At 41.3% G+C, this 8,860-nt stretch overlaps 1 protein-coding gene and 1 pseudogene across 1 annotated transcript; both read right to left on the bottom strand.

Moving 5' to 3' along the window:
* On the bottom strand, window positions 1-162 carry LOC114223031 (putative ribosomal protein eL39-like 5; the record flags this gene model as incomplete). Its single annotated transcript, XM_028121735.1, has 1 exon — window positions 1-162. A coding segment is annotated over one exon (162 nt), but the record flags the coding sequence as incomplete, so codon positions are not given.
* A 6,089-nt stretch (window positions 163-6,251) lies between these two features.
* LOC114224242 (cell division control protein 42 homolog pseudogene) lies at window positions 6,252-6,981 on the bottom strand (annotated as a pseudogene).
* Between the last annotated feature and the right edge of the window lie 1,879 nt (window positions 6,982-8,860).

Genomic DNA, 8,860 nt, shown 5'->3' with positions numbered 1-8,860 from the left:
TTATAGACCCAGCTTAGTTCTTCTCCAATGTGTCCTCTTACATTTGTACCTGATTTTATTACCAGTTTTCATCTGAATCCACTGGGGAATGGGATGATTCTGCTTTTGTTTCTTGGCCAGGAATTGCTTGATACTGAAAGTCTTGTGAGAAGACACGGTAAGGAACAGTCAACCCCACACACACACCACAGTGCTGGAGAAAAGGAGAGAGCTCAAATAATTTTCTTCCAGGGGTGCCTGGCTGGCTGAGTAAGAGGTACATGCAAATCTTGATCTCGGGGGTCATGAGTTTGAGCCCAGCGTTGGGTATAGAGATTACTTAAATAAATAAAACTTAAAAAAAATAATTTTCTTCCAATGGTCAGTCTTGGAATTTCCTTTGTGTCTGTGTACCATTGTTACCCATGGCTAAGTTCAGGTGCTCCAGACCCTTATGTTGATCCCCTTGAATCTTTGTATTATTTAATGGTATGTCCAGTGGTTTGATTTGTTTCTGTAATTTAAAAAAATACTTAGCTATTCTCCTTCATAATTCTTATTTGTGAATCATGTCCTGGTTTTGTAAAAGTGCATTAGTCTTACACTGCTGATGCCTGTTATTTAGGTACTTTATCTGTTGAAAGTAACACATATTATATTACTCTATATAGGTTAGATTATGCTCAATAAATATCCTGTAACTTCTGTAGCTTAATATAAAAGTTTATTTATGCTCAGTAACTATCCTGTAACTTCAAAAATATTTTTTTAAAGATTTTATTTTAGGGGCACCTGGGTGGCTCAGTCGGTTAAGCAGCTGCCTTCGGCTCAGGTCATGATCCCAGGGTTCTGGGATCGAGCCCCACGTCCGGCTCCCTATTCGGTGGAGAGCCTGCTTCTCCCTCTCCCTCTGCCTGCCACTCTGCCTACTTGTGCTCTCTCTCTCTCTGTCAAATAAATGAATGAAATCTTAAAAAAAAGATTTTATTTTATTTTTAAAAAATTTTTATTTAAGTAATCTCTATACCCAATGTGGGGCTTGAACTCAAAATCCAGAGATCAAGAGTCACGTGCTCTACTGACTGAGCCAGCCAGGCGCCCCTTGTCTACCTTTTCTTTTTTCTTTTTAAGATTTATTTATTTATTTGAGAGAGAGAAAGAGTGCAGGGTGAAGAGAGGCAGAAGGAGGCGGATATATGGGGCTTGATCTCACAACCCTAAGATCATGAACTAAACCGAAATCAAGGGTCAGATGCTCAACTGACTGAGCCACCCAAGCAGCCCCCTGTCTGCCTTTTTTAATACTTTCTTAGGATACAGTCCTAGAATTTCATTGATATTCTTAAAATAATATTTGTGAAGAATTTGAGCTAATTTATCCTATAAAAACATAAATCTTTTTTTTAAAGATTTTATTTATTTATTAGAGAGAGAATGAGAGAGAGAGAGAGAGCATGAGAGGGGGGAGGGTCAGAGGGAGAAGCAGACTCCCTGCCGAGCAGGGAGCCCGATGCGGGACTTGATCCCGGGACTCCAGGATCATGACCTGAGCCGAAGGCAGTCGCTAAACCAACTGAGCCACCCAGGCGCCCCCATAAATCTTTTTTTTAAGATTTTAAAAATTTATTTATTTGAGAGAGAGAGAGAGAGAGAGCATGCGGGTGCATGCAGAGGGAGGGGCAGAGGGAGAGACTCTCAAGCAGATTCCCTGCTGAATGCAGAGCCCAATGCTCAGGTCATGATCCTGGGGCCCTGGGATTGAGCCCTGAGTCAGTTCCCTGCTCACTGCGGAGTGTGCTTCTCCCTCTCCCTCTGCTGCTCCCCCAGCTTGTGCTCTCTCTCTCTCTCAAGTAAAATAAATAAAATGTTAAAAAAAAAAAGAGGGGGCACCTGGGTGGCTCAGTCGTTAAGCGTCTGCCTTCGGCTCAGGTCATGATCCCAGAGTCCTGGGATTGAGCCCCGCATCAGCCTCCCTGCTCCACGGGAAGCCGGCTTCTCCCTCTCCCACTACCCCTGCTTGTGTTCCCTCTCTCACTGTGTCTCTCTCTGTCAAATAAATAAATAAAATATTAAAAAAAAAAAAGAGTTGGGTGCTTAACCAACTGAGCCACCTGGGCTCCCCCCAAAGCATAAATCTTAAAGCCAATTATTTTCAGATTGTAATCGTGTAAACTATAAATAAATATAAATTCAGATTCTAATCCTATAAAATACACATTTATATAAATATAAATGTATTTAAAATATGAACAAATTTCAGGGGCTGACTTGAAGTTATGTATGAAAAAATTTCCTTAGCAAGTCAACTGAAAACATGAATAAGATTCCAAGAAACATTTTTCTTTTTTTTTTTAACTTTAAAAATTTTTTTTAGAGAGGGGAGGAAAGGCAGAGGGAGAGGGAGAGAGAGAATCTTAAGCAGGCTCCATGACACCGGGCTAGATCTTACAACCCTGAAATTATGACCAGAGCCAAAATCAAGAGTTGGGCCACCCAGGTGCCCATCATTTTTTTTTTTTTAAAGATTTTATTTATTTATTTGACAGAGAGATAGAGAGCACAGGTAGGCAGAGTGGCAGGCAGAGGGAGAGGGAGAAGCAGGCTCTCTGCTGAGCAGGGAGCTGGACATGGGGCTCGATCCCAGGACCCTGGGATCATGACCCGAGCCGAAGGCAGCCGCTTAACCGACTGAGCCACCCAGGCGCCCCCCCATCATTTTTATTTTAAGTGGGCCAATATTTCATGCTCTTTTGTAGACTCATTATTAAGTTTGGGACGCCTGGGTAGCTCAGTCAGTTGAGCGTCTGTCTTCGGCTCAGGTCATGATCCCGGGGTGCTGAGATCGAGCCCTGTATCAGGCTCCTTGCTCAGCGGGGAGCCTGCTTCTCCCTTTGCCTGCTGCTCCCCTGCTTGTGCTTTCTCTCTCTCTTAATCTCTCTCTTTCTCCGACAAATAAATAAATGAAATCTTAAAAAAAAAGACTCATATAAGTTTAACTCATTATTACTTTGGCACGCTGGTTTCTTTAAATAAAATATTTATATATCCCATGAGTCAGACCTCATTCACTCATTGACTCAGGTGCCCTTTCCCTTGACTTAATCTAAGTTAGTGAATGTTTGCCATGTCACTTCCTGCTTTCTTAAACTTAGGTCTGAAGTATTAATACTGTCTATGTAATAACATGACTTAAATAGTGATCCTAATTTGAAAAAGGCTATTTTAGTGTAGAATGAAACATGAAAGTATCCTTAAAATATATAGCCAGAGGCAAAATGACGGTGTTCATGAAGATCAGTTGTTATCCTAACTACCCTATTCCTAGGTCAAATGGAAGATTTATAGATTGTAGGAATTCCAAGATCTCAGCACCATCCCTATTCACCCTGTCATAAAGGCAGTGCAGTTCCAATTCAGTTCATTTCAACAGTCTTTATTGAGGACCTGTTATACACTAGTTACCATGCTTATTGCTGGGGATAGAGTGATAAATAAGAGATCATCCCTCTTTTTAATCTAGTAGGGGGAAAACAAAAGCAAGGAATCAGAATGCAGCTTGACAAGCTCAATATTAGAAGCTTATAAAAGGTATAGAAGTAATGCTAAGAAGGGGCACCTGGCTGGCTCAGTCTGTAGAGCCTGTGACTCTTGATCTCCGAGGTCGTGAGTTCAAGCCCCATGTTGGGCCTAGAGCTTATTAAAAAAAAAAAAAAAGGTAATGAAAAAAGGGGATAATTAATTCTGTTTGGCTGTGGGATCAGGGGAATCTTCTTAGAGGTAGTACTATTTGACTGGGTGTTGTGTGGTGAAAAAAATTGAGATAGTCAGAAGGGCAAAGTGCATTCTTGGCAAATAAAACAGCAAGCACAAAGGCATGTGTATTTGAGGAAGTGTAACTTCTTTGGTATCACAGAGTTCTGCAAGAGCAGAGACTGATTGTTTTGCTTATTGTATCCACAGTAGCCTAGTAATAGAGCCTGGAGCACAATAGGAAATAATTATTTGTTGAACAGAAGAATGAATGAGAGGGAGCCTTGTGTCATTCTAAGCAGTTTTAACTTAGCCTTGTACCTCCCATAGGCTGAAGCTAACTGGAAGCCAGTGGACAAGGGAGTCTTGGAAATTAAGTTTGTAGGAGTCAGTTGCTGAACAAAGAAGAAAAGGGAAGGTAATGAACTGAGAGCAAATAGGCAAATGATCCACACCCTTATTATTACCTACCAGCCTTGTATACGTGGCACATGCCTACCTCTCTAACTTCATCTCCCACATGCTCCAATAAACTGGCCTCCTTTTTTTTTCTTTCTCATTTCAATTGGAAAAAAATATTTGTAAATTATTATTATTTTTTAAAGATTTTATTTATTTATTTGACAGAGAGACACAGCGAGAGAGGGAACACAAGCAGGGGGAGTGGGAGAAGGAGAAGCAGGCTTCCTGCGGAGCTGGGAGCCCAATGGGGGGCTCGATCCCAGGACCGTGGGATCATGACCTGAGCCAAAGGCAGACGCTTAACGACTGAGCCACCCAGGCACCCCTAAATTATTTTTTTTAATCTAGAGTTGACACATAATGTTACATTAGTTTCAGGTGTAAAAACTGGCCTTCTTTTTATTTCTCAAATATACCAAGATTGTTCTAACCAGTTCAAGGCCTTTGCTTGCTTCCTAAGCCAAAAAGACTCTTCTACCAGATCTCTGCGTAGCAGAGATCAAGTGATACCTCAGGGGTCAAGTGGTACCTACCCAAATAGGACTTATCTGATAAGTCCTTTTAAGGTAGAACATCTGTCCCGCTCTTACTGTCTCTCTTTCTAAAAGGTCATGTGGTGATCACTTGGTGATCCCCAATCATCTATACCCTTTGAAAATCCCTTCTTGAGTGTGGGTAGAAACTGTGACTTGCTTCTAACCAACTAAATATGGAAAAGGTGACGGGATGCCACTCCTATGATTATATAAAATTCTGTCTGAACATACTGGAGTAAGAGAGACTCTCTCTGTTCTTTGACTAACTAAGCTACTAGGTTATGAGAATACCTATGGAGAGGGTCACATGGCAAGGAACTTTAGGAGCCTCTAGGAGCTGAGAACAGCCCCTGGCACCTGAATGAGCTTACAAGGAGATTCTTCCTCAGTCAGCCCTCCAGATGAGAGTGCCACCTGGCTGACACCTTGATTGCAACCTTGTGAGAACCTGAGCAGAGGACGCTGCTAAATCGTGTCTGGACTCCTGATGTATGGAAACTGTGATATAGTAAATATGGGTGGTTTTGAGCTGCTAAGTGTTGGTAATTTGTTAAACAGCAATAAAAAATGAATACAGGTAAATACTATGAGAGGATGAGAGGAAGGAACTTGGTTCTCTTGTTCCTTGCTGTATCAATATACCTAGGATAGTGACTGGCACATAGTTCAATACACATCTGTTGGTTATATAGATTAATAAAAAGATGGATGGAGGAATGGATGAATTTCAGCTGGATGGGGGAGAGGACAGGACTGGATTCTAGTAACATGGCTAGTGGCCATAATGTAAGGAATACTACTTTCAGAGTTGGGCAGGGGGCAGGGAATCTATCCAGGAGATATATATGTGGCTCAAAGACTTCTGGGAGCAGTGATATCTGATAATCTTGCTTTAAGATTTCCTTTACTATGTTACACAGTTGGCCCTTGAACAATATGGGTTTGAACTATGTGAGTCCACTTACACACAAATTTTTTTATAACTACAGATAGTACTGTAAATGTATTTTCTCTTCCTTATGATTTTCTCTTTTTAAGATTTTATTTTATTATTATTTTTAAAGATTTTATTTTTTAAGTAATCTCTATACTCAACATGGGGTTTGAGATCAAGAGTCACATGCTCTACTGACTGAGCCAGCCAAGCACACCTAGTTTTTGTTTGTGTGTTTGTTTGTTTTTCTTTTTCAAGTAAGCTCTATGCCCAATGTGGGGCTCAAACTTATGATCTGGAGATCTAGAATCACAGGCTCTACCAAATGAGCAGCCAGGGACCCCATCTTCCTTGTGATTTTCTTTTCTTTTCTTTTAAGATTTTATTTATTTATTTGACAGAGACACAGCGAGAGAGGGAACACAAGCAGGGGAAGTGGGAGAGGGAGAAGCAGGCTCCCTGCTGAGCAGAGAGCCCACCGTGGGGTTTGATCTCAGGACCCTGGGATCATGACCCAAGCCAAAGGCAGATGCCCAACTGACCGAGCTACCCAGGCGCCCCCTTGTGATTTTCTTTTCTTTTCTTTTTCAAAAACGAATTTTAATCTTTAATCTTTAGTTTGATTTAACATTGCTTTTAGTACGATGCTGACACCAGCTGTGCGGAAAGGGCTCTGGAGAGATGTTCATAGCAGCACACACCTGCGGCTCTTCTTCGGTTCGGGAGGCTCCAGGGCAGCCAGTATTGCTTTGTCAAATACATTCTTTAGGCCTTTCTGTGTGAGTGCAGAACACTCCACATACTTGACCGCCTTCAGGTCACGGGCCAGCTTTTCAGCAGTCTCTGGAGTGATAGGCTTCTGTTTGTTCTTGGCAAGTTTCTCAATTGTAGAGGGGTCATCTCGGAGATCAATTTGGGTCCCAACAAGCAAGAAAGGAGTCTTTGGACAATGGTGAGTTATTTCAGGCACCCACTTTTCCTTCACATTTTCAAATGAGGATGGAGAGACCACTGAAAAACAGACTAGAAATACATCTGTTTGTGGATAACTCAGCAGTCGTAATCTGTCATAATCTTCTTGCCCTGCAGTATCAAAAAGTCCAAGAGTATATGGCTTTCCACCAATCATAACTGTGACTGCATAGTTGTCAAAAACAGTTGGTACATACTCAGATGGAAATTTGTTTGTTGTGTAGGATATCAGAAGACATGTTTTACCAACGGCACCATCACCCACAACAACACACTTAATTGTCTGCATTGCTGAAACAGTTTTGTATCCACTTTAAATATTTCAAATTCGATGATGACCTCAGCTTCTCCCCCTCTTGTGATTTTATTAATAACATTTTCTTTTCTCTAGCTTATTTTACTGTGAGAATAAGTATATAATACATATATCATACAAAATATGTGTTAATTGACTCTTTATGGTATCGATAAGGCTTCTAGTCCAACAGTAGGCTATTAGTATTTAAGTTTGGGGGGGGTAGTCAAAAGTTATATGCAAAAAAAAAGTTATATGTGAATTTTCAACGGCATGGAGATTGGGGCCCCTAACTCCTGCATTGTTCAAGTGTCAACTATATTTTTCCTCCTCCTCCTCCTGCTTCTTCCAAAGTCTAAGTCTTAGTAAAAATTTTACCATATTTTAGGGTAGCTTCGAAAATAAATAAAGTGTCAGATCTCAGTGTCTGGCATCGGGAAGGAGAAGTTCTTACAAGATATCAGTAGAGAAGTCCAGAGCAAATCAGGTAAACTTGTGGAAAATATAGGTCTTCCTCTGGGATCTTTCAATGCCTGGGGAGAAGCTGGTTCTCTTGCTGTTATTCACTCAGGATAGGAAGCTCAGATGATTTTATTTTGTTTTAAATGGAAGGAAAGGGAAGGGTGACTCCAGATGCTGGGCTAACCAAAATTTCAAAAGTTAGACAAAAGGAGAAGGAAAGAAATGGGACAATAGATCTAGGTTCCAAAAGCAAAGCTTTATTATTATTATTATTTTTAAAGATTTTATTTATTTGAGAGAGAGAGAATGAGAGATAGAGAGCATGAGAGGGAAGAGGGTCAGAGGGAGAAGCAGACTCCCCCCCCCCCCCCCAGCAGGAAGCCCGATGCGGGACTCGATCCTGGGACTCCAGGATCATGACCTGAGCCGAAGGTAGTCGCTTAACCAACTGAGCCACCCAGGCGCCCCTATTATTATTATTTTTAATCTTTCATTTTTAAAATTTTTTTTAAAGATTTTATTTATTTATTTAACAGAGAGAGACACAGCGAGAGAGGGAACACAAGCAGGGAGAGTGGGAGAGGGAGAAGCATGCCTCCCGCGGAGCCAGGAGCCCGACGTGGGGCTCGATTCCAGGACCCTGGGATCATGACCTGAGCCAAAGGCAGATGCTTAACGACTGAGCCACCCAGGAACCCCTAAGCTTTTCTTATTTTATTTTTTTTCCTTTTTTAAAGACTTATTTATTTATTTTAGGGGGCCAGGGTGCAGAGGGAGAGAGAATCCCAAGCTGACTCTGCGCTGAGCACAGAGTCCGACAGGGTGCTGGATCTCATGACCTCAAGATCATGACCTGAGCGGAACACCCAACGGACTGTGCCACCAGGGTGCCCCTAAGCTTTTCTTATTTTTAGAAAGGGAGAAATTTAAGGTTGCTTTTAGGTCCAGAGGTTATCAAGGGGGGGCAATTGTCTATTTCCTATCTCATTTTTCTTTTACTGCACAATTGGGTTTTCCCCTCTCCCCACAACTACACCTTAATCTTCTAAAAGGAGACCATGCCATGTCCCATTCCTCAGTTTAGTCCTAAAGATTAAGTCCTGAAGTTTCTAAGCAGCTTCAAGTTGCCTTTCATTATTTTGACCCTGTAGTGTGTCCCAGAGCTAACTTCTGGGCATCTGTATTATTTTTCTTCTAGAGTTAAGAGTTTTTCTTCTATTTTTCATTTGACAGCATCCCTTTATAATGATAAAGTTTGTTCTTAGAAGTATTCAGTATCTTTGAGCTTAGGTAACTCCTATTTGTCCTTATTCATATAATAGGGATTCTGCCTATGTCCTTATTCTAATGCTTGTCCTAATAATTTGCTTAGTTTCCCCAGACCCCTCCTAAAACCAGAGCTTTCCTTTTACAAGTCTTCTATCTCAGAGGAAAGCTATAATCCATGAGGGGCCATAATACAGAGTGAAG

The sequence above is a fragment of the Eumetopias jubatus genome, unplaced genomic scaffold (assembly GCF_037043125.1).
Source record: "Eumetopias jubatus isolate StellerSeaLion01/CBP00866 unplaced genomic scaffold, mEumJub1_p1.0 scaffold_3, whole genome shotgun sequence".
Taxonomy (NCBI): Eukaryota; Metazoa; Chordata; class Mammalia; order Carnivora; family Otariidae; genus Eumetopias; species Eumetopias jubatus.
This window is presented reverse-complemented; position numbering and strand designations above follow the sequence as displayed.